This window comes from Malus domestica, chromosome 17 (genome assembly GCF_042453785.1).
Source record: "Malus domestica chromosome 17, GDT2T_hap1".
NCBI lineage: Eukaryota > Viridiplantae > Streptophyta > Magnoliopsida > Rosales > Rosaceae > Malus > Malus domestica.
In genome coordinates this window covers 13,115,752-13,141,205 of record NC_091677.1, presented here as the reverse complement: position 1 = coordinate 13,141,205, position 25,454 = coordinate 13,115,752, and the positions used below count along the sequence as shown (strand labels likewise).

Here is a 25,454-nt window from a genome sequence, read left to right as displayed (position 1 = left end):
AGTTTGTAAATTATTTTAGCCGAATGAACAGAGAATATATCAATTTTTTTAATACAAGCAATATTCATACATGAAACTACATTAAAATGAAAAAGAAATGTTTTGACCTAGAAAACAGTAGGTTGAAGAAAAAAACTCGAAACTCATTTTTAATTATACATAGTTGGTCAACTTAATGTGTAGACTCTGGTTATTTTGTTAAAGATAATACTAGGCATACCAATTTTTGAACTAATTTGATGTATCACCAATAAAAAATAAAAATGTTAATTAACACTTAATTAATAATTTAAACATCTACAATCATATTATTTGATTTTCAAATTTGATTTAAAAAATTTGATCTCTCTAGTATTATTCGTAATATACTTTACTTTAAAAAAGAGAAAAATTTAACTTTTATTTGACTTTTTTGTCTTGTCGGAAGGGTATCGGAGTGGTTCATTTGGATAGGAATTTAATGTTGGAATTGATTAGCACAAAAATGTCAAAATCTCAGCTCCTACAAATAGACCAACACAATAAATACCATAGCATTTAATTCAAGTCCACACACAGAAACATATGTATCAATCCAAGCCATGCATTCTATTTTCCATCTTTTGGTTCCCAAAAATTTCTTTAACGTGACGTGATAATGTTGTGTTATCAATTTATTTATATTTTAACACGTATTTATTATGAGTATAATCTTTTAGTATGATTGTCACATTTTATGTTACTAAACTATGAGTTACAATATGGTTGAACAACATGATTTGATATTTTTAGTTCGATAATATATCATCTATATCATTCACTCATAACATAACACTTGAATTCGAAACATCAGATAACATTATGACCTCCACAGCTAATAATTTTTCATTTCGTCGACTGCATATATTATCAATTGCTATTAACCTAACCTTACTTCTATATGGATATCTACTTTGTCCATTAATATAATCCAGATTGGATTTAACTTCGGATTACGACTAGGTTTAGCTTCTAATAAAAAATATTAGGATAATCGCCGCCTACATGTGAACCACACACAATATGTGAGGCTGGAGGGCTTCTGTTTTCTAGCTTGGCTTGCTTGACGGGTTTTACTTTTATAAGCATTAGGAACAAGAAGATGCTAGGAAATGCAGAATCTCTGATATTTCAAAGGAACGAAAGCACCGAACAAATTAGAAAATTTTCAGGTTACTAAAAAACGACCCGGTACCACAAGTGTTATAATACAACTGATTGATATTTTTTTTTAAATATCAAACCACTTGTATTATGACACTTGACATATTTAGTGGGCTAGTTGGGATATGTTGTGACCAATTAAAATGAACTTGAATACAATCCATTATTTGTTGTGTCAAACTAAGAGCTGGACGTAATGAATTATGAATCCATAATAGAGTTGATTTTCTTTATACATGAATTACAAGTCATATCTTACAAAGTCTAACGAATCTCTGCTAATCTAATCTCATCAAACTCATCAAACAGGCATACGGAGCCGTGTTTTCAGTATAAAAACAAAAATCTCTCTCATAAAATTACCAAGAAACACCCCAAAATAATGGTAGGCAGGGGCACAAGGCTGACTTGCTGGAACTCAAAGGCGAAAAGAAGGGTTTAAAGTTAGAGAAAGCAAAGAAAAATCTAACAAACAAAAAATAAAAGTCCACTGCTTTTGTCACATTCGGACACAAACTTGCACATACAATTGTCAAATGGCTGTCTTTGTCCCTATTTTTACAAACCATGCATACATCTTTTTCATTAACAGCATATTTGTAGATTTCTTTTGTCGTGGTGATTTGAAGTATTTTATATTATGAGATTTTTATTAATTAGGTATTTTGTCAAACACGTTTCGAAGCACAATAAAGTTTTTGCGTGTTTGCGTAGACTTAATGTGAAAGCAAAAAAATTATTTCAATTTCTTTCTAGAAATATTAAATGTGCCATGTAGAACAAGGATAAGGATTGTCTGCCCTCCTAGTTGTGGTACTCTTCCATGCCCTCCTATTTTGTGCGGTCACGGTTAAGCCACGTTAATATTTTATATTAATTTTTTAATAAGATAATAAGACAAAAAACAATAAAAATATAAAATATTGACGTGGCTTAACCGTGACCGCACAAAATAGGAGAGCATGGAAGGGCACCACAACTAGGAGGGCAGACAATCCTTGTCCGTAGAACAATACCCACATCTCAGTTTTGTGAGGGGACACCCCTGACTTTCGAGCTTTGATTTACGGAAGCCATGTGGAGGAATGAAGTAAGACCTAGTTTGGGAGTGAGATGATTAAAAAAAAAACACTCATGAAAAAAAGCTGTGAGGGTTTTAGGTGTTTGGTAAACTGAAAAAAAATAGCTTATTTTGGAAGCTGCTGTGAGAATAAGCTGAAATCAAATGAAAAAGCTGAAGTTGCTATTTGCAGCTTTGGAAAACTGGCTTTTTTTTCAAAGCACACGGAGCTACAGTGCTTTTTTAATGAAAAGACCCACTATTAGACTGCTTTTTTTTCCAAAAGCACTTTTACAAAATGTTTTTTTTTCCAAAAGCACTTACAAAAAAGTTTACCAAACACTCTGCTGATTTATTTCACAGCCGCTTATTCTCACAGCACAAACGCTTATTCTCACAGCAGATTTTTTTCAAAGCACAGCAATACCAAACCAGCCCTAAGAGAGCACAAGCAAAGCTTGACTTTTGTTTTAAGGTCAATACAGTCGACGCTCGCCTTGCTTAATTAATTTAGAGCAATGCTCACCTGCACATCAATTTAGATTTAACGCTCATTTAGTTAAATCTCAATCGCCCAATGACTGTAAAAAATGTACATGAGAGAATTTTCATTGTAAGGTGAGTTTAGTTGGATCGTGCCAATCTCGTATTTGGGTTGGGCTTTTTTCTTCTTCCAAATATACAAGCCCAAAGATGAAATAATATAACGGAAAAAATAATTGATTAATGATTAAGAATAATTTTTAATGAGTAATGCTAAGCAGATCAAATTTACAAACTAAATGATATGAAAATTGATGATTAAATTATTGGGGCTCAACCCACCCAAACAACAAACCCTTTGTTCCTAGCTCGAAACCAAATTAACCTTACTTGACCGCCGGCGGGTAGTCCAAAGACAAGAATTAACCTTTTTATTGAATTTTAATTTTTTTCCCCCCTCCTATACTCGCTGGTAGATGTTGTACGCTTCCAGGGCCAAAGGGTATAATAGGTACTAACGTACACAACTACAAAGGAAAATATCAATGGGCCTCACCGCAGGCGATTATAGCTGCCTAAATCGTTTGTCTTCATTTTCCAGGAGATACCCGATGCCGGGAAAATCACGCGCGGGCCGTTTAAGCGCTAAAATATACATTTTACTTTTAAATATTTTCTAATTTAAAAATGAATACTAAACTCAAAAATGCTGGCCGGTCCCACCACCACAGACGCCTCGAATATCTGATTGGTCCTTGACCCCACTCTCTCCATCAGCGCGTGGCCTTTAAATTCTCGTTTCTCTTTTTTTTTTTTTTTTTTTTTTTTAAGCAATCAATATTTGTTTACATTAAAGGAAGATGGTTGGGTTTAACTTCATAATAGGCTAGTAATAATATGGTTTAAATTCGAATCTGACGAAAATCGAACCTAAAATCTCTCACTTATAAGTAAAGCGGAATACCACTCTCGATTCTCTCTTTTGAGTGATACCTTTCTGTAAAAACATTTTTTAGCATGTCAAGAATACTTGACACATTTTAGAAAAATAAAAAAAAAGAATGCTGGACACATATTAAAATTTGTGGGTAATACTATGAAGACTAAATTTTTTAAATTAAATTTGCAAATCAAAGGATGTGGCTGTTAATTATTAGATTAGTACTAACATGCTTATTTCTTATTGGTGATTTAGTTTGCAAATTTAATTTAAAATTTTGATCTCTTGTGCATTACCCTAAATTTATTGTTGTTACAAGGATCTTGTTCTTGTTCCATTGTACCAAGAATTCAAACTTATAAATTTGTTTGCTAAATTTAAAAAATGGGGAACATATACTACATATAATTACACAAGTAGAGAAATACTTGAAAAAATTTCCTCCACTATGTAGTTGCAAACAATTTACCGGCCCTATCTTTTTGACATATCAAAAAATCTCTCAATTCGTTTTTTTTTTATTTTTAAATCTCTCCATTCCATAGCCTCTTTGTTTTTTAATATATATATATATATATGTGGTTTTAACTTTATTTGTAAATAATTTTTGATATAAAAATAAATAAAACCAGAGAGAAAAGAAAGCTCCGGTTTGTGAATTCTTTTCCATTTTCTGGCAGTTTCCTCCTTTTTTAGTCTCGGAACAAAAAGAAAAGAAAAAAAAGAAAACAATTAATAAAATAAAATATAAAAAAAAGAAAAAGAAAAACGACATCAATCAATCAATCAATCACTCAACCAATCAACGAAACAAACGATGACTCGTGATCCTCACGACCTCCATCATCATCGTCCTCCTCCTCATTAAACCAATCGCCTCTCCCTTCCTCCTTCCCTCCCTCCCTCCAATTCATCGGACCCCCCAAAGAAATCGCGATTTCAACTCCTAACCCGGCAACGGCGTCGTTTCAAACGAGTCGTCGCTGTCGTCATCCGATCATGAGGCCGATTCAATCGCCGCCCGGAACGAACCTAGCACCAGCAGCACCACCACCGAGACAAGTAACCAACCAGAGACGACGTCGTCACGACCTAACCCTACCCCTCCCTCAGCGGGACACATCGCTTGCTGTACCGCTCCCTCTCCCTCCGCCCGGCCCCAGCTCGGCCCAGTCCTCCTCCGCCCACAGCGCGGCCCAGCAGCTTATCAACTTCTCCGAGCTCGAGCGCTCCAACCGCATCGGGAGCGGAGCCGGAGGCACCGTCTACAAGGTCATCCACCGCCCCACGGGTCGTCTTTACGCGCTCAAGGTGATTTACGGCAACCACGAGATCGAAACCCTCCGCCAGATCTGCCGCGAGATCGAAATCCTGCGCGACGTCGATAACCCCAACGTCGTCAAGTGCCACGACTTGTCCGACCACAACGGCGAGATCCAGGTCCTGCTCGAGTACATGGACGGCGGGTCGCTGGAGGGCCAGCACATCGGGAACGAGAGGGCCCTCTCCGATTTGGCCAGGCAAATCCTCAGCGGCCTCGCCTACCTCCACCGGCGGAAGATCGTGCATCGCGATATCAAACCCTCGAATCTTCTGATCAACGCGAGGAAACAGGTCAAGATCGCCGATTTCGGAGTGAGTCGAGTTCTGGCTCAGACCATGGACCCCTGCAATTCCTCAGTCGGGACCATCGCTTACATGAGTCCGGAGAGGATCAACACCGATCTCAATCACGGCCAGTACGACGGCTACGCCGGCGATATATGGAGCCTTGGGGTCAGCATATTGGAATTTTACATGGGCCGGTTTCCGTTCTCGGTGGGGCGGCAAGGCGATTGGGCGACCTTAATGTGGGCTATTTGTATGTCTGCTCCGCCTGAAGCTCCGGCCACTGCTTCCAGTGAGTTCAGGCATTTCATTTCTTGCTGCCTGCAGAGAGAGCCCTCGAAGAGACTGTCGGCGGCGCAGTTGTTGCAGCACCCGTTTATCTCCGGCAATGGTGGCGGTCAGGCTCAGCAACCCCATCAGAATCTTCGCCATCTGCTGCCGCCACCGAGGCCTCTTTCTTCTTAGCTCAGATAGTGTACTTTCTACTTTCTTCTTCCTTTGTTTTCGCTGCCCAATTACTCTCTGCTGTTGGTTTCTTTCTTTTTTCATGATAATGATAATGATCCTATGATGATTTTGTGTCTTTTTTCTGCTGGATTGGGAGAAATTGGGGAAATGGGTTGCCTTTGTTTTCAAATTTTACTTCCTAGTTTTGTTTAAGCAATCTAAATCAAAATCTATCACTCGACTCTGTCAATCAAATCTGTCATTGATGGTAATGTGAGTGGTTTGGTTACCAGAAAAGGCAAAATTTGGCATCCGGGAACTCCCAAGTTCTGAGTGATTAGACTCCTTTTAGCTATTATGCGATTGATTGGTGTGATTATATCTCATGGGGCATTGGATTTTGGCTTCTGCAAGACTTTTCCCATTTTTGGTTAAATCTTTTTGTTGGGTATTCCTGGGAAAAATCAATTCTTTGTTTTTTGGTAGAGAAAAATTGTGAATCTTTTATGGTTGGATTAAATTTTGCCTAGATAATATCCATGAACACAAATCTCTCTCTGTCTATCATCAGAGTCTCATAGAGGAGAGATTACATGGAAATGGGAAGCTGCAGTTTTTACCTTTTCCTTTCCCCTTTTCTCTTTCTGTCTGGAACTGTATTTTCATAGGGCTGCTTTATCTTTTCCTCAGTACCTTTGATATTGGTAATATGAATGGGTGTGTGCTTGTGTGTGAGCATGGAGAAGAACTTTCATGCAACAAGGACACCAAGGTGGTGCCACAAATCAGTCGCGTGATGCCATCTATTAAAGTTAAAAATCATGGCGACGCGTGATAGATTTGGAGTAACGCCACCTGGTGGCATGTAAGTTTGAGTTGGTTGGATTTTCCTGAACTGTTATTGAGTATTACACTTGAATTGATAATTGATGAGCCTTTTACTAGCTAGTTGAGCAAAGAGCTTTGGATTTATGAATTTGGTGCTTGTCTTTGTATGGAAGGACATGTTAATAATGGAGGACACTGGTGTGTGATGAGGATTATTTGTTCTTTCTCCCACTCCATCATCAAGGCTGTTAATATTCGTTTCTTTTTCTTTTTTATCAGGGAACTCAGTGGTTTAATTCTATTCCATATACATACATACATACATACACATATATATATATATATATGTATATGTATATGTATATTTGAATACAAGTGAGAGAGGTGATACCGGGGCAATCCAACACTTGCAATTCATTATACTATTACGTTTCCATTCGATTGTTTTTTTATTTGGTGCTGTTTGATTAGGTTACTCATTTGCTTATGCAGCATTTTGACAATTTTTGCATGCGTAACATTTTCTGTTTGGGATAATACTGCATTCACATTTTTGGTGTAGTTTTGGTGATTTTTATTAAAGTGTAATTCAAGCCTTTGATGTTCCAAGTGCTTATTTAAGAGAAGGCTTTTGTGCAACTCCATAAGCCAATTTTCCTCAAAAAGTGCTTATTTTCCTAATTGGGTTACAATTCTGATACCTTTTTGCGGAAATGGATTCTCTTCGGATCCCCCTATTTCACCTCATCAAACAATTCGGGTTCTTAAAATTTGATCTAACGACTACAAGCAAAGATTTACTTTAAATTTATAATAACTTTAGCTGTTGAATCAAATTTTAAGAGTTTGGATTATTTGATAAGGGGAATTAGGTGGAAGGGATCTGAAGAGAATCCCTTTCCCCTTTTCGTTTGGATGATTTTGATGACGTGTTAATTTTGTGTATGAACGAATCTTGGGTTTTTACGACAGTGCAGCACGCAATATCCAATCCAAATGGAAAAAGGCAAAGCCTAAAGTTGCAACCCCATCATCACTCTCTCTCTCTCTCTCTCTCTCTCTCTCTCTCTCTCTCTCTCTCTGTGGTGTTTCCGTACAATTTTTCTGTGTGTGTAGGCTCTCTTTTGCAGTCTTGCATGGGTAAACCTTTATAGAATGGATAAAAGTGGAACCCACATGACTATTATGAGTGAGGTTGTGTATATTATTTTGGGTTAAAGGGTTCTCATCCGATTCTTTTTCTGGGAATATTAAGTATTTTGTGATTGAGATTGTTCATTATATATTTTACGGTAAGAAATTATTTTAAATTTTAAAATTAAATATAAATAATACTTAATGAAAACTGATTGCACGATATACGATGAATAGTTACGATCATGAAATCCTAGATTCCTTGGAAAAGGATGGATCCATTAATTCACCTTATCCAAGTTGGTTTCGTTGGAAAAAAACAGAAGAAAAAGTGGGGTTTAAGCGGACGGGTACATCCACAAATACTCTCTGGATGTGGAGGAAAAAAAGATACAATTACTTGTGACTTTTCGTGATTGGTACGAGAAATTACAATGATGGTTTATTCGTCTCATAAAGCTTTTTTCGGGTTTCATATATATATATATATATATATATATTGTGAATATTAGAATTGAGTACCAAATTTGTTTTGTTTTATTTTGTTATTTTCAAAAGGACCATGATTGTCCATTGATTTACTTTAGCCTACACTTTGTATTCTAACTCATTAAACAACATCAAGTCGAACTGCCCTTTTTTCATAGAACTTTTGAAAATACAATAGATGAATAGTCATTCAATCAAAATCATTTTCCTAGTTAAATATAAAACTATTGATTTATTATATGTCAATACCGTTTCAATTTGGAATGAAAAACAAAGAGAAAGAAGAGTTAAGTAAACAGTTGTCTTCACAATATACTACTCTTTGGCTTTGTGAGGAAGATCCCTCCCACTGGATCATCATGACCCCTACGTTCCAGCTTTTCAAAAGGTGATCCGGAAGAAGAATTCAAAAAAGGGATAAGGCTACAGGAAAGAACCTAGAGAGGAAGTTCCACCGAAACGAAAGAAGAGGAGGAAATGCCGCTCAAAGGAGAAATGTTTCCAGAAGAAGAGGAAATAAGACTTTTTTTTTTTTGTCAAAGGTTGTATTAAGATTAAATACGAATCGAAATATTTACATTAGACGCCAGAGTATTGAACAACCACTCTGGTTCCAGACCATCCCAGGAATGACTTCCCCCCATACGCACGGCATAAGATGCCACCATATGAGCAGCCTTATTACAGACACGAGGAGCATATAAAAACTCAATAGCTACACAATGTTGCTTCAACATACTTATATCCCACAAGATACCATCCAAGATTACCTCTGGTTGCAGACGTCCATGAATCATATCAACAAGAACCTGAGAGTCAGTCTCCAATTGTATAGATGTAAATCCTTTCACCACACATGCCGTCAACGCCACACGCAATGCTTCCGCTTCCGCCATGATGCTCGATCCACAATGAAGATTTCCAATACCACCAGCACCCTTGAAAATACCCACAAAATCTCTCGCCACCCACCCAACACCACCAATACTCGTCCGACTACACCAAGCACCATTACAATTAACTTTCAGCGTTCCAAAGGGTGGCTTAATCCACACCTGCGGGGCCGGGGCTCTCCCTAGCTGCCCACGGGACCAACTCTGCACCTGTGCTTCATCACCTATCCGCCACTCCTCCCATTGGTTTTGAAGCAATTGTATAGCAGCAAGGGGTTCAATAGCAGCCTTCTCAAAAACCAAACTATTACGACACTTCCATAACCTCCATAAACCACCAACCACCCATCGCAACAAATCACTAGCCTCCCCCTCCTTACTATATTTATCATATAACCACTTCCAACATTCCAAAAAATCCCCCCTACCACCTGAGTTACATCTAACTGAAGCGGAGAACCAAACCAGAAAGCACGGGCAAATGGGCAATGGAAGAAAATATGTACCTGCGTTTCCACCTCATTAGCACAAAAAGCACAAGTACTTTCCAAACGAATCCCTCGCTTCTGTAAGTTCCGTCGGACTGCCAAGATATTCTTACACCCTTTCCAAATAAAATGACACAATTTAGGTGGAACCTTCAGACGCCAAATATCACGCCAAACCACATCCCGATTAGCATCCATACTAGATTGACCCATACCTTTGCGTCCTAACTCTCCATTCTTATTCATTTCCTGCGCCACCATATACCTAGACTTCACCGAATATACTCCATTCCGAGTATAATGCCACACCATTCGATCCGGACATCCAAACCGACTAATAGGCATACATAAAATTGCCTTAGCTTCATCTACACTGAAACATAATTCAATCACCTCCCGCTTCCACTTACCCTCCATATCCACCAAATCAGCTACAAAAGTAGGCATCTCCTCATGACGTGAATTAGATCGAAAAGTTCTTGGTATAGGCAACCACGGGTCCTTCCCAATTTGGATACATGTTCCGTCCCCCACACGCCATCTTACACCCGCCCTTAAAATTTTCCTTCCTTGTAGAATCCCCTTCCAACCCCAAGATGTACCTCTCCCCACTGGAGCATCCATAAATGAGGAAGAAGGACAATATTTAGTTTGAAGTATACGAGCCAAAAGTGAGCTAGGATTAGAGATAAGCCGCCACCCCACCTTAGCAAGCATAGCTAAATTAAAATCGATAATCTCCCGAAATCCAAGACCCCCCCCCCCCCGCTACCTTTTTTCTAGCAACTTTGTTCCAAGTCATCCAATGAACACCCTTTTTTGTCCTTTGATCCCTCCACCAAAATCTCGCAATAACTTGTTCAATTTCCTTTGCCAGGTGGATAAGTAATTGAAAACAAGACATCGTATATATAGGCAAAGCAGCTGCAACACTTTTGATCAAAACCTCTTTCCCAGCTATCGATAGAAATTGTTTAGCCCACCCATTTATTCGCTCATCCAATCTATTTCGTACTTCCTCGAATACTTTCTTCTTCGACGTTCCAAAATCTGCTTGAATCCCCAAATACTTCCCAAACCCTTCTTGGTGTTTAATCCCCAAAATCTGTGATAATTGATCCTTCAACGCCCTCGAACAACCCATGCTAAAATGAACTGAGCTTTTATCCAAATTAATAAATTGGCCTGATCCTACCGCATACTGTTGTAGCAACCCCTTAATCGTATGAGCCTCACCCTCCGTAGCACGACAAAAAAGAACAGAATCATCCGCAAAAAGAACATGTGATAGAGGATCGGCCTCTTCAGTTACCGACATACCCCGTAGTCGTCCCATCTCCTCGGCATTATGTAGTAAGGAAGAGAACCCTTCCGCACAAATCAGAAATAAAAAGGGAGATAGCGAATCCCCCTTCGAGGCTTAATATAACCCGTAGTCTCACCATTTACAACCACACTATAAGATACCGTTTGCACACATGCCATCACCCACTGACAAAACATATTATCAAATCCCAACTGTAATAACATTGCATTCAGAAAATCCCATTCAACCCGATCATAAGCCTTCGCCATGTCCAACTTCATTGCCATGTAGTCAATCCCCGCCTCCGTCCCATGTTTCATAGAATGGAGAAGTTCATGCACCACTAAAATATTATCAGAAATTTGTCTACCCGCCACAAACGCTGATTGATTTGGGCTAATCACTTTGGGGAGAACTCGCTTCAATCTATTTGTTAGGACTTTAGAAATAATTTTATAAACCACATTACAAAGCGAGATCGGACGAAATTGGCCCATGTTCCTGGGGTTCTCAACTTTTGGGATTAACACAATATTAGTATGATTTACGCCTTCTACCATTCTACCCAAGACAAAAAAGGATTTAACCATACCAATAACCACAGCTCCAACCGTCTCCCAATGATGGTGGTAGAAACCCGCATTGAACCCATCAGGTCCTGGTGATTTAGTTGGGTGCATTTGATAAAGAGCAGCCTCAATTTCCCCATCAGAGACTGGACTAACCAACATCGCATTATCCACCTCACCCACCCTAGTCGGCACACATTGCAAAATTTCCCCAAACTGTAGGGGGCGATCCATGGTAAATAAAGAAGTAAAATAATCAACGGCAATGCTATTTATTTGGTTCGCATTTGTACACCATGTCCCATCCGCAGCTTCAAGGCCGCGAATCATGTTCCGTCTACGCCGTTTCAACGTTTGCGCATGAAAAAATCGAGTATTTTTATCACCTTCTTTCAACCACTGTACTCGGGATTTCGTACGCCAAAACAATTCCTCCCTACGCAATGCCACTGTAAGCTCCTCTTCTAGCCTTCTAATCAGATTACCATCATACAGCGGTTGTTGGTAAGCATCACGGAGAACTTCTTTCAACCGACAAATTTCCTTTTGTTCATTCCGTCCCTCAGTTTTCTGCCATGTTATTAACCCATGCTTGACCCTACGAAGATTTTGCATGATCTGAGATGCATGCTGTCTGCCATGTAGTCCACCCCAGCAGGCACACACAACCTCATCGCATTTTGGGTCCTGATTTCAACGCGGATCATACATGAACCGTTTCTTGAGCCTAGGTTGATCCACCTCCGTTGATAACACTAACATAGCATGATCCGATCCCTCCAACACCACGTGTTTCACAACTGCCTGCTGGTAATGATGAACCCAATCATGTGTAGCCAAGACCCGATCCAATCTTTCCTGAATGAACCCTTCTTCCCTTCGGTTTCTCCACGTGTATGGATATCATTCAAATCCCAAATCCAGTAAACTGGCATGAACCACAAAGTTACGAAAAACTCGCATACTTGCCATAGATCGAGCATTCCCCCCCTCATTCTCAGAGGCCAGAAGGAAATCATTAAAATCCCCCATTATCAAACAAGGTTCCTCAAACCCACGTATTCGTGATAATAACACCTCAAACTGTTGAGCTCGTTTACGCTCATCCGTACATGCATATACAACCATCAATCTCCACTTCAAATGCCGGACCCCATCCTCAATCAGTACTTCAATAAAAAAGTCACCATATTTTATCAAAACTACATTCTGCACATCTCGCCAAAACACGCACAAACCACCAGCAATCCCCCTAGGCTCAATAGCATGCATACACGACATGCCGAGCCTATGCTTCAAAAACCGGTACCTTCGACTATTATTTTTTGTTTCCAACAGAGCCACAACCTCAGGGGAGTGGAGTCTATTTTGCTCCAAAAGATTGTCAACTGTCAGGTCCCCCCCGATACCCTGACAGTTCCAACATATGATTTTCATTGCGAGCGCGGAGACACCTCATAGGTAGTCTCCGCTGGGTCCACTACAGACCGTTGTATTTTATGCATACGTGCCAAACCATCTTCTGCTACACTAAAGGTATCCTCTTCATCCTCTCGACTCCTTTTCAGTCTTTCCTTCGAAACAGCCTCAATGATGGGCAGAAGATTAAAAGGATCAGAATCATGCGTTACAGATCCTTGCTCCACACCCCCATCTGCACCAAACTCTCCCTGGATCTTTTCAACCTCTTCTGTGACTCCTTCCACTAATGGCATATTAAGATCAATGTTCCGCACTTGCGATATAACTTCAATACTCTCACCACTTCCTTCAAGCTCTTCCGGGTGGCTTACCAACTCTATTATTCCTGCAGCCGGTGCAATGACTCCACCAGGACCAATAAGCCCTGCATCGAAAGCTCGCTCCCGTTCCAACCTTTGTCTCTCTTCGATTTCGTCCTTCTGAGCACGCCTTCCACATACATTCCCCCCTCCCAGTGTATTTCCCCTAATTCGACGCTTTATTGGAGGCACTTTGCCCCCCTGACCTCTGCATGGCCCCTCCTCTTTCCATAAACCAATTTCCCCGTAAGTCATACTTAGCATCCAACCCTTGAAATGCAATTAGGGCCTCCACTTCAACCCCTGATGCGTCATCTCCAAGTCTCTGTGATTTACACCATCGAGTAACATGCCCCATCCTTCCACAAATGAGACAATAACTAGGCAGACCTTCATAACGAAAATCAACCCACATAGTGCCCTCATCTGGAAAATCCACATTTGCTCCCCTCATGAGCGGTTCCCGGACGTCAAAAGTAATCTTAACACGTAAAAACTGCCCAATACAATCCCTACCATCATCCTTATCCACCCTAATAACAGTCCCAATCAAGGCCCCTATGGCCCTAGCAACCGCCTCCGCCATATTTAACGGCGGGACACCATGTATTTGAACCCACATCGTGACGAAGTGCAAAGGATCAGCCCACCTTCCCCTCCGTTCACCATCGACAACCAAAACCAAATCATCCCGGAACATCCATGGCTTCTCCGCATCGAGAACCCTACACATATCCCATCGTCCTACAAACCTAGCCATAAACCGCATCCCACCCAGTGCCCTAATGGATACTCTCTCTCTTCCTCTCCATAAACTGGTGAATTGATCAATAAACGCATTCTCATTAACCTGTTTCATAGAAAAAACCTCCGCTACAACACTATAATGGAACCCCAGGAGCGTACCCTCCACTGCCTTCTTTTCAATTTTAATGCCACCCTTTTCCTTATCCGACAAAGAAAGACTCTTGCCGAATTTAGCCGCCAAACCCTCCATATTCTGCCTCCCTGGCATACCCCCATCCACCGTATTACCCCGCATCAGAAAATGAGTCAACTGTTGGTATCACAAAACCCTAGCCGTCGCCGCCCCCTCTAGGTTGCCACAGCAATTGCAAAAGAAAAACCCTCCGACTTTCTCGGACAACCTCCTTACGAGGCACAGAGATAGGAAATAAGACTTGAGTCTCTAGAAATATTTCATGAGGGAGTTCCAAGGAAAGAGGAAAATTCAGAAAAAGAAAAGAACAAGGTTGAATGGATTATCCCGAACCTGCCTCCACCGATGCTCATTTGTTGATTAATCTGGGGTGGGTTTTGAATAAGAATAGAAAGACTAAGTTTACGCGGTCAATCTTAAGAGTAAGCCGTGAGGAATAGGGGTTTGCGTACTCGACTACCAAGAAGAGGAGCAAAAGATAAGTGCTCCTTTTACTCAAAATGACTAGTAGGAATCAAACTACGAACATATTCTAGTTGCAACATGTTTCTCCACCCTTGCCCATTACTTGGGTTACATTGAAGGGTTGAATGTTTATGATTGTTTTCAAACCCTGCTAATTACGAAAAGACCACCATTCCAAAACCAGAGTCTAGTTAACAAAATGGATATTTCAAAAACAGAATTTCGTTGGGTATGATTTGCCTTTGAGGAGGCAAAAGATAGGTCCATGACCTTTACTGAACTGAATTCTTATTCTAAATCATCTAGAGATCTTTATGTGTCAAAAACGCCTTTGAAAAATGGCTCAAATGGATTTAAGATGATATGTTTTGACTACGTTTTTTAGGAATGATAATGGAGGTGATACATTCATACTAAAATACAAGTTTAAGTGGTATTTTGGCAAAATTTGAAGTATATAAGTGGTATCTACGCACAACCCTAATGGTTTGTATACATAGTGTTTGTACAATTTTCCCTTTAACAAAACTGACATAATCATATCAATATTTACTTGTAGACAATAAAGGTACGTGCCAAACATTGGAAAAACTGTAACCAAATGTAGACATGCCAACATCCCCTCTTCCCACTTGGTTGCTTTTCCAATTGTCATGCCCCAAACACATATTACTAACCTATGTATTCACTTTTGGATTCCCATTAGATAGCTCATAGCCCCACCAAACCTATCCAATTCAACCCTGCCTCTCCCACTTTTAGTACCACCTCCACTTCAACGTACCAAGATCCTCTCTTGATCCTTTCTGTGAGGATCCTAGAGATCAATTGGCTTTGGCTGTTCACTAAAAAATCGAATAGTTGGGAATTATTTATATTTTAACGCATTCAGATGCCTCAACCCCTTACCTTTCTCTTGGTCATCGTCGCCTCTCTCTTCTCCCGTTCACTTACCTCCATAAAGAAAGCTTCAAGCTTTTAATGAAAACACAACCCATGTGAATGAATTGCTTCAAATACAAGAGATGTGTAACCAAATTTGCGCACCGCCATAGGAGGTGGGGAGGGCTAAAACCTTTTTTTCTGCAAAAGAACACATACCGTGATTGTTAATGAATGATTTTAGCATAATTTTTTTTTTCAGTAATTTTTTTAAAATATAATTTATGTAGAATATCCTAATTTTTTTATTAACGTCTTAACCTAAAAGTATTTAAATTCCAAAAAATAATGAAAAATGACTGAAACTACCCCATGAAAGTCATGGAAAAACATGGAACATGAAAAGTCATGTAACAACATGGAAAATCCTTTCTACACATGAAACGCATGAAGAAATAGTTTTGGAAGTGGGTAGAAAGAAAAAATGGAAGAATTGCACGAGGAAAGTGATATTTGTGCGGATGTTTGAAGAAATACATAGGTGAGTTTTTGGGTGAATTTTAATTTTAAATAATTTTTCAATTGTTTTAGTCATTGAATTTAATTTTGGGCCATTAGATCTTTTTTTTTACCATTAGATTTGTTCATATTCGATCTTAGACTTTCGATTTAATGTAACTATAAATTTGATTAAAAAAAATGAATTTGGATTATTGGATCAACTAATACCCCAATCTTTACAGACGTATGATCAAATAAAAGAGTTGTTGGGCTTGTCACAAGCGGCTGAATAACGTGGCGCACGTCCAACTGTTGTGCGTGGGCAAAATTGAGGCGCATTCATGTGATGGGCCACTCACTTATCTCTGGCTCATTTTTTTTGGCCGAAATCTAGCCTAAACTAAATTTTCTCCCCAATCTTTATTTTAGCCTTATGATTGGAGATGCTTTGAGGGTACAAAGCTTATTGCATTTGGTCTAAACAAGGTAGGAGAGTGGGTTAAACCTCACAATGGGCTAACCATGTTAATTTGGTTCGAATTCGCCTCTAGCAAAAATCGAAACTAAAACTTTTCACTTCAAGAGAAGAGGAATTTCACTAGATCATAATACTAAATAATAATATCCAAGCAATATTAAGACAAAGGAAATCAAACCTAAAACATTGAGTATAAAGATAAATACTCTTAACCACTTGAGCTACATACTCTTTGCTTGAATCTCCAGGCCGCTTCGGGAAACTATAGATAGGCATCACATGATCTAATAAAAAATATCCTCGTAGCCAAACCAACTGTTAAAATTTCAGACAGATGAACCCAACAAACTTTAGCACAAACTACATATTGACATCACATCACATGATCTAATTCAAATTTCTATCACTAACATCAGATGACTGAATTCTTATGTCCTCATACCCAAACAAACTATCATAATGTGATCTCATGATCTAATAAGGCTCAGATTCATGGGTTTGATAGGAGCTTGGAATTTCATATGGATGCTTGATCACATTCTGATTGTTTGGCTACTAGTCTTGTGCAGCGCTATTTCGAAAGCAAAACGATGAGCATGCTTCTTCATTTACGGGACAACACATATAAACGAATTTAAGTGGAATAAAAGCATCACAAACGAAAGACATAAACTGAAAACAAAGCAACACTGAAAGCAACATAAAACCAATCGACATTGACACTTCCACCACCGATCAAAATGGTTTGGTTCTGCAAAGAAATAAAAAATGCTACTTTTATCACCTATTTTTATCATCATTTGTATCATCTCTGTAATAGAGATAAGACTCATATGCGTTGACGGACAATGATGTTGCTACGGGTGGCTATGGAGTTGAGCCATTGATGGTAGGTTATGAAGGTAGTAGAAACCATATGTTACAAATTTGATTTTATAATTGATATCAAATTAAACAAAATTGATGATTGGAGTGGAGTCTGGGAGTTTTCGTATCCACGAGGAGCTGGTGATGATGGTGAGAGTAGTTTTTTCTTGGTTATTTTTTTCTTCAAAATTTGAAATTTTTAAACATTGGCAAAGTATAAAATATTGTTTAATTGGATTTGTACATTTAGCGATGTCATGGCTATTAACATAACTTTTGACGAATGTGACAGGTTGTGCCAAATGTGCGAGGACATAAATAAACATGATGAATTGTGAATCCACAATAAAATAAGTTATGTAACTTATATTTGTACATAAATTACAAGTTCTGTCTTCTTTACACTATACATCAGCACCTCTCGAAACATGTTTTGAATTACATAAAACAAAATGAGACCAAAGTTAAGTTTTGAAAAGCGCTAATTTATGATGTAAATAAGCTTTCTTAATATTCACGTTTGTGTTTTGTACCATCTTATGATATTATGACAAAACATATTTTCCATACATGAAAAAACGTGGAGACGTAATTGAGCAGTACCTGCTTCTTTTTGTCTTTACTTTTGTCTTTCTAAAATATGCGGCTACAAAGTTACAGTCCGTCGGTACTCGAAAAAATTTAGATTGATTAGGATTTAAGAGAGGAGTAGTCGATCTCTTTTTTATTCATGACTTTTTTTTATTTACGATTTTTTTTATTTTTAAGTAAACATGACACGATTTATAATAGCACACAAAATACGATCATGAAAATAATAAAAATAATCAATTTTCTTTGTTATGCATAAACTTCGTTACAGTGGAAAATGTTATAAGAGATGAAGCTTATGAAGGGGCCTAATAAAGTAGGATGGATTAGAACCGTGACATGATACCTTTTCACTAAAACCACATAGTCAATTCCACAAAATAGCTTCAATTTAAAAAGATTTTTTTAGCTAAAATGGTTTTTGAGATTAACATAACTCATCACTTTGTTCTCTAAGATTTGAAATCGTGGACTTTGAGTTTGTTCACCATCAATCATTTTGATCATTCCATAAAAAATCGTCATTAAATAATGATAAAATGACAAAAGTACCCTTAATGTTTGTCAAATCAAAAGTTGTCATTTTTTGTCCTCATTTAACAAAATTTTGTACGGAATGACTAAAATGATTGATGCTGGACAAACTCAATGACTGTTTCTATCGATTTCAAATCTCAAGGAACAAAGTGAGAAGTAATGTCAATCTTAAGGACCACTTTGGTTAAAAGATAATTTAAAAGCAAAAGCCTAATCTCACCCTCAAAGATGTAGAAACACTACGCAAAATTGTCACCAATTAACCAAGAAAACGGAAAAAAAATCAATTTAAAGGCTTGATCTAATCTCAGTACCAATCCCAAAAACTTTCTAAAAGTCGAGTAATGCGAGGGATTCTATGAGTTGTTTAGTTTATAGAGCGACATTATATGTTTTTTCCCGTGATACAACGATAGTAGGGGATGTGGAGACGAACCTTGCATTTCAAAAGTATAAATTATTAATCTTAATCACTTGAAGTGCAAGTTCCTTACTTTATATGTTCTGCTTAAGAATAAAGATTATTTGCACTTTTTATACAATAAAAAAACACCACCTTAAAATGTAAGGATAAATGCAGATTTGCTAGACTTATATTGTTAGACAACTGTTCTTGTTAAATCATTTTTAATGGGCTCCTTAAATAAACTTCTTAATTAAAATTTTAGAAAATTTGGAAAATTTCATCTCGAATCACACTCCCTATCGCTAGGATGGTCCAAATTGTTGTGAGCTCCTAAACCAAAGGAGGGATAAAGGAGCTCGTTGCATGAATTACTACCTTTTTAATAATTCGTGAAGTAAATCATATTTATTATAAACTCCATGAATTAAAAAGTGAGATTGGAGTAGGAATATTTAGAGGAGCTCATAGCTTTCTAGCCTTAACAAAAAAATAGACAACGTGATTTGAGATGCTCTTATATCAACCTGCGTACTCTCCTGGTGAAAAGAGTGCAAAAATCATTTTTCTGAAATTTTGGAGTAGATTTCTTGAGGGAGAAAAAACAAAAAAAAAAAAAAAAAAAAATATTCTTTATTTGTTATCCACGTTGGACCAACATGTAGCGCATAATATTTTGGTTCTAACGTAACGTGTGTCAGATTAAGAAATAAATTATTTAAAAATGGAAAAACAATTAAGAAATCAAACTTGAAATAAATCAATGAGGACTCCCTACTTCGCAGAACTTTCCTTGTTAGTGTATAATAATTCTCGTTTGTCATAAAATCATTTGCCGGGTGCCGGCATCGAACTCCATCTCCTCCTCCACTCTTGACTCCATCTCTCTTCTTTCTTTTCTAACATTCAACAGACCCAGAGTGCTGGGCTCCACTCAAACCCAACTCTCTCTCTCTCTCTCTCTCTCTCTCTCTCTCTCTGAAAGAGGCAAAGAGGGAGGAGAAGTTGATCCATTTGATCAAATCAATCCATTTTGGCTTCTGGGTTTGAGGTAATACGGTTGTTTCTCTGTTTGTTTTGCTGTATTTGTTTGTAAAAATGGTTTCTTTTCAAGTGGGTTGGTGCCACTTGATGTTGTGGCTGATCTGTAAGTAGATGGCTTGCACTCCATGCCATCTGTGCTGATTCTTCATTTGTTTCAACTTCCAAACACTGCCTAATTAATTTTACTCAGCTTTATTTGGTATGTGATTGAAGTGGTTGTTTGAAAGCAGTCATTTAAGCAGTCTTAGGTGGAAAAACTGGGTTGTTTGAATGCAGTCATTAATTTTTCTTTCAGATTGCAGGCCATAGCTCTGAAAAGATGAAAAAGTGGAAAAAAATGAAGATATAATCAGCAGTTTTAGGGAAAACCAATGAAGTTTCTTCCTTTTGGGAGTGATCTCTAATGGGGTCACCAGACATTTACTGGTTTTTGATAATTTTTAGCTTGGTGTGCGTTGTTGTCCTCCAAGTTTCTTAACCAAATGGGTAAATGTAGCTTTTGGTGTGTGTGAATACAGTGCCCTGCTTTGGTGTAATCGTGATTCCGTGTTCTGCCCCCTTCTTAATTGGTTGATAATTTGTACTTGCAGATGGTTTCTATAAATGGGAAGACAGACCTTGAATCTGATGAAGATATACCTTTTAGCTCATCAGCAGCCACCAGTAAAGTAGAGGCCTTGGACTTTGAGATGATTCATTTGCGGTCACGAGCAGATTTGGCGAAGTCATGGGTTTCAAGACATATGTGGATAAGAGTTCCGAGGAGTATTTATATAGTCTTATTTAAAGCAAAGATCAATATGTTGCTACCCTTTGGTCCTTTGGCGATTTTGCTACATTATATTACTGGAAAGCATGTATGTATATATCCCTATTTCATTTTTAGTGACCCCTTCATTTAGTTAGGAGAAGAATGTAGAAGAGTTTAGTAAGCAGGGAAGTGCAGAAGAGAAATAGTCTTAGCTACCTGCAACTAATCAAAATTTAGCGGTTTCCATGTCTTTATTTTCTGTTGGAACTTGACATTACAACCTTGTAATGTAGCCTTATCTTATGTGGCAAGGTGTTCCAACATGGTTTCTTTTTTTGCACATCCTTTCAATAATTTAAATTGACTTCACCCCTAATCTGTTGACACTTACTTTGTATACGTTAGGGATGGGTATTCTTCTTCAGCTTAGTGGGCATCGTACCTTTAGCAGAGCGTCTAGGATATGCCACTGAGTAAGTGCTAGACTGTCAAGTTTTGTATAGCAGTAAGTTCTCTTAATTTCGTCTAAGGCTAATTCTTGAGTTTGCCATTGTTGTGGTGCAGGCAACTTGCTTTCTACACTGGACCAACAGGTATAATTTTTACCCTGCCAACTGATGGTAGCCTGAATTTTTGTATCATTTTCATAAATATTTGTAGCGATATTCATACTGCTAACTGGTTTTGGATTTCGAAGAATTTTTGTCTGAATATATAATTTTGATGAAAGAACCCAATTTTCTAAGGTTACCACCATCCTAGTTTCGATTCCTGGCTCTGCTGCTGCAGTAAAGTACTGTTCTGATCGATGGTCATGCTCAATAAGTATATATTAGTGGATGGTATTGGTAATATGGGCTTTTTTCATAGAAGTATATTTTCCCTTGAATCACCTGACAGTTGACAAGTATATTTTATGATTTTTTTAGTTATCCTCGATAGATTAACTTCTTCCCTAGAATAATTGTGTATCTCATTGATTAGACTTAGACTGTATAGGAACTAACAGAGTTGGTTCCTGGTAAACTATGCAAGCTATCTTTTTCTGGTTATTGGAACGTGAACATGCATTTCTCCAGGTGTTTAGATCTCGACTTAACATTATGGGATTTAAATCCCCTAACAGCATCAGTTGCTTCTCTTACCTTCCTACCTGTTTACTAGTTAATCTCTATGATCATGTGTCTGGTTGAATGGCTTGTACGAAGTAAACTGTTTTTGTACGGTACTTTGATCATATCAATTAGTCTAATGAAGTTTTGGTACCATTGATTGATTACAATGTTTGCTTACTAGAGTGTTTACTGGACATCCTGAAAGATGTTTTAGTTGTTATAAATAGTGATTTAGTTGTTATAAATAGTGATTCAGATAATCTTTAGTTGTTATAAATAGTGATTCAGATAATCTTTAAAATTTATCACAGATTTCCAGTGTCGGATTACCCGTTCTTTTTTGTTTCACTTGATGCATTTTTTTTTGTTGGTTATGAAAATGGATAGGTAGTTCCTCTTGTTTTCAAATTAAGAATGTAGGTAACCTACTTACTTATTCAAAAAATCTTGTACCTTTGTGCATCTGTTTTTGGTTATGTCTCAAGTGAGCTCGTTGTTGGATTGCAGTTGGGGGTCTGTTAAATGCCACATTTGGAAATGCCACAGAAATGATTATATCAATATATGCATTAAAGAACGGAATGATAAGGGTTGTTCAGCAATCTTTATTAGGATCAATCTTGTCCAACATGCTTTTAGTGCTCGGATGTGCCTTCTTCACTGGTGGAATCATTCATTACCAAAAAATTCAGGTTTTCAACAAGGTAGAATCATAGATCTTCAAATCTTGTTTTTGAACCCTGAAATTTTCTGCTCTGTGGGCTCTTTGACATTTGTTCATCTTGGTGTCATGACATTTACATCCAAATGTGGTTACTTTTGCAACAGTCTGCAGCCCTCGTGAATTCAGGATTGCTGTTGATGGCTGTCATGGGGTTAATGTTTCCGGCTGTGCTTCATTTTACGCGCTCAGAGATCCACTTTGGGAAGTCAGAGTTATCTCTTTCAAGATTTAGCAGCTGTGTAATGCTAGTGGCATATGCGAGCTACCTTTTCTTTCAACTTAGAAGTCATCGTAATCTTTATAATCCCATTGAGGAGGTCAGTCAATTTTGCTTAAATTTTTCAAAGGATCTAGAAAGTCATTGTTTTTCTATTTTGAACATTGTGCATTTCTGTGTTAGCTGCTGAAGTTAAAGTTTATCAAAAATGATGAATTCTTTGCTTTTTTTAAATCTTGAATAAGCTTCAGTTTTTTATATTAAAACAATTCATATTTAAGGGAATTATCTTGTTAATTTTGTTATGATTTTTTATTTCCATAAGAAGAGTGATTACTAGTTCCTTCAGCTTTCTATTGAAAATATAAAGCTAATACATGGAATGGCTCTTGGGAACATTATCTGACCCAACTCCATTTAGTTGTTTAATTTCTCTTTGGAAATTGTTTCAGGAAGGAGTCAGGGGTGAAGATGAATCCGATGAGGAAGAGGCTCCCGAGATAACTCATTGGGAAGCAATTGGCTGGCTTGCTGTTTTAACTGTCTGGGTGTCCGTTTTGTCTGGATACCTTGTGGATGCTATCCAGGTAACACTTGCTTCATGTATTAGCCCACTGTGCTCCAGGTGCATAGATTCTGAACTGATATTGTGCTGACCTTTTTCACTTCCGTTTTCTGTGTCTGATTGTGAAGCACATTTTTCATTCTTGTTTTACTGTGTAATTTGGCCTTGGTTTTGTGTAACTATTTGATAAGTTAATGTATTTACTGTTTCTCCAGGGAGCGTCTGACTCATTCAACATGCCTGTGGCATTTATCAGTGTTATACTACTACCAATTGTAGGAAATGCTGCAGAGCATGCAAGTGCTATCATGTTTGCCATGAAGGACAAGCTTGTGAGTGCTTTGAATTGAAGATTTCTGAACGTCAATTTACAGACTCCGTTTTATGTTATTGACGGAATTAACCTTTCTTTAGGATATCACACTCGGAGTTGCAATTGGATCATCTACACAAATATCCATGTTTGTGGTAAGGACTTGAACAGCTGACTAATGAGTACTCACTGCAGAACTTTGGCATGTGATACAATGTCTATGAACCATCGCAAACCTCTGTTGGACTTGCTTGTTATACTTTCTCTTGAGTTGATTACATTTCAGAACGGAAAATAGGCTAATAATTTGTGTTCTTGACAATTGTAGATACCCTTCTGCGTAGTTGTTGGGTGGATCATGGGACAGCCAATGGACTTGAATTTTCAACTGTTTGAGACTGCCACACTTTTTATTACAGTGTTAGTCGTGGCATTTATGTTGCAGGTTTGTGATCCTTTCCTCGTTTGTCTTCCTTTGAACCATTAAGAGTTTCTCTAATCTTAACTATTAACTTATTTGGTCCCCGTCGAGTCTTCCTATTACATAATCCAAGATGAATCGTGCCTTCTTACTTTCATTCCTTTTATTTTGTTTCTTTTCAATTGTATAATATGACCGTGTTTCTTAGTTGCGTTTTTCTTTTTTACTTTCAACTTTGCTCGATATGAGATTCGTTGCCTTCATCCTTGTAGGAAGGGACGTCAAACTACTTTAAAGGCTTGATGCTTATTCTGTGCTATCTCATAGTTGCCGCCAGTTTTTTTGTACACGTCGATCCTTCAGATGGTGAGTCACAAGAAACTTATTTAGTTATTACATTTTTTCGAGTGTTCTTACCCGTGACAAGTCATCTTCATATGAAGGGGCATACACTGGCCTAAACAAACATACGGATCTCTTTTTGGTTTAATTTGTGCCATGCTCCTAATTTCTGGCACACAATTGATCGAAATTAACACAACCTGCACATGACTCATCGAGTTTCAATTGTGTCAAATCAAGCCTTGCCTTTTTTTTATTGTATTTGTATACTGAATACGTAGCGCGCACAAGCGATATCAGCCAGTATATGTGGAAATACACGGTTAAAAGACATGCTGAGTGCTTTTTCTATAACCGTATCTGCTTTTCCTAGTTGTGTCTTGTAACTGAAGTCGAAACTGAATCAATAACACATCAATTACATTATTGACTGGATATTCGATTAACGTATCTGTTCTCAATTATCTGTTTTTGGGATTCGTTGCAGATGGTAATTAAACTAACCATTGGAGTGATGGCCTAGCATGTAACGATCTACATAGTGTCTGCGTTTGTATGTGCAAAAAGGAGGTACGAGAAATACAGGAAGCTACTCTTCCACGAATCCTCATACCACTTAGCGGGATAAGGCTTTGTTGTTGTTGATCATGTAATGGAAAATCCATATGATCTCCCAGAGCATCAAAAGTATGGAAACTTGTTCAGCTTTGTATAAAAGAGCAGTTTGATTCTTTTCAGAAGCATGAGCATTCAGCTGTAACATTTGCTTTTCACTTTAGCTTTTGACAAAATGACTCGTTTGACTTTGTCAAAATTTTCCTTGATGTTAGGTTTTCCATCCATCTCTGTTTAATTTTGTCTCTTTTCTGTCCTCTTTGAATTAGTTTCCGTCAAATTTGTTTTCTTTCAATGATATTTCGTTATTGACAAATAAATATTTTAAACTACTCGAATTTACGGAAGAAGAATATGAATTTAGATGCAAGAAGGCTAGCGTGCTACTCATTAGCAAGAGTTGAATCATCCCTTAGAAAGAAAACTTTAAACTCACGATTATAATTAACAAAGTTGAGGGTTTGAAAACTAAACT

General features: G+C 37.9%; 3 protein-coding genes across 3 annotated transcripts; 2 read left to right on the top strand and 1 right to left on the bottom strand.

Annotated features, from left to right (window-relative positions):
• The first annotated feature begins 4,220 nt into the window (after positions 1-4,220).
• LOC103405206 (mitogen-activated protein kinase kinase 5) lies at positions 4,221-5,856 on the top strand. Its single transcript, XM_008344179.4, has one exon. It carries the CDS (start codon positions 4,665-4,667, stop codon positions 5,736-5,738), a length of 1,074 nt encoding a protein of 357 aa, XP_008342401.1. The 5' UTR covers positions 4,221-4,664; the 3' UTR covers positions 5,739-5,856.
• A 6,474-nt stretch (positions 5,857-12,330) lies between these two features.
• Positions 12,331-12,864, bottom strand: LOC139193373 (uncharacterized). Its single transcript, XM_070816370.1, has one exon. The coding sequence runs from the start codon at positions 12,862-12,864 to the stop codon at positions 12,331-12,333; it is 534 nt and encodes a 177-aa protein (XP_070672471.1).
• A 6,765-nt stretch (positions 12,865-19,629) lies between these two features.
• On the top strand, positions 19,630-25,217 carry LOC103405205 (vacuolar cation/proton exchanger 2-like). Its single transcript, XM_008344176.4, has 12 exons — positions 19,630-19,923; positions 20,507-20,773; positions 21,073-21,140; positions 21,232-21,260; positions 22,290-22,486; positions 22,611-22,823; positions 23,176-23,310; positions 23,504-23,620; positions 23,703-23,756; positions 23,930-24,046; positions 24,295-24,388; positions 24,852-25,217. The coding sequence occupies exons 2-12, from the start codon at positions 20,507-20,509 to the stop codon at positions 24,860-24,862; spliced, it is 1,302 nt and encodes a 433-aa protein (XP_008342398.1). The 5' UTR covers positions 19,630-19,923; the 3' UTR covers positions 24,863-25,217.
• Positions 25,218-25,454: the final 237 nt, after the last annotated feature.

Coding starts and splice junctions, on each gene's coding strand:
- LOC103405206 (XM_008344179.4), top strand. CDS start 4,665: ATGAGGCCGATTCAATCGCCGCCCGGAACGAACCTAGCACCAGCAGCA.
- LOC139193373 (XM_070816370.1), bottom strand. CDS start 12,864: ATGAAAATCATATGTTGGAACTGTCAGGGTATCGGGGGGGACCTGACA.
- LOC103405205 (XM_008344176.4), top strand. CDS start 20,507: ATGGTTTCTATAAATGGGAAGACAGACCTTGAATCTGATGAAGATATA. Junction 21,261..22,289: donor TTTCTACACTGGACCAACAG/GTATAATTTTTA, acceptor GTTGGATTGCAG/TTGGGGGTCTGTTAAATGCC. Junction 23,757..23,929: donor CACAAATATCCATGTTTGTG/GTAAGGACTTGA, acceptor TGACAATTGTAG/ATACCCTTCTGCGTAGTTGT.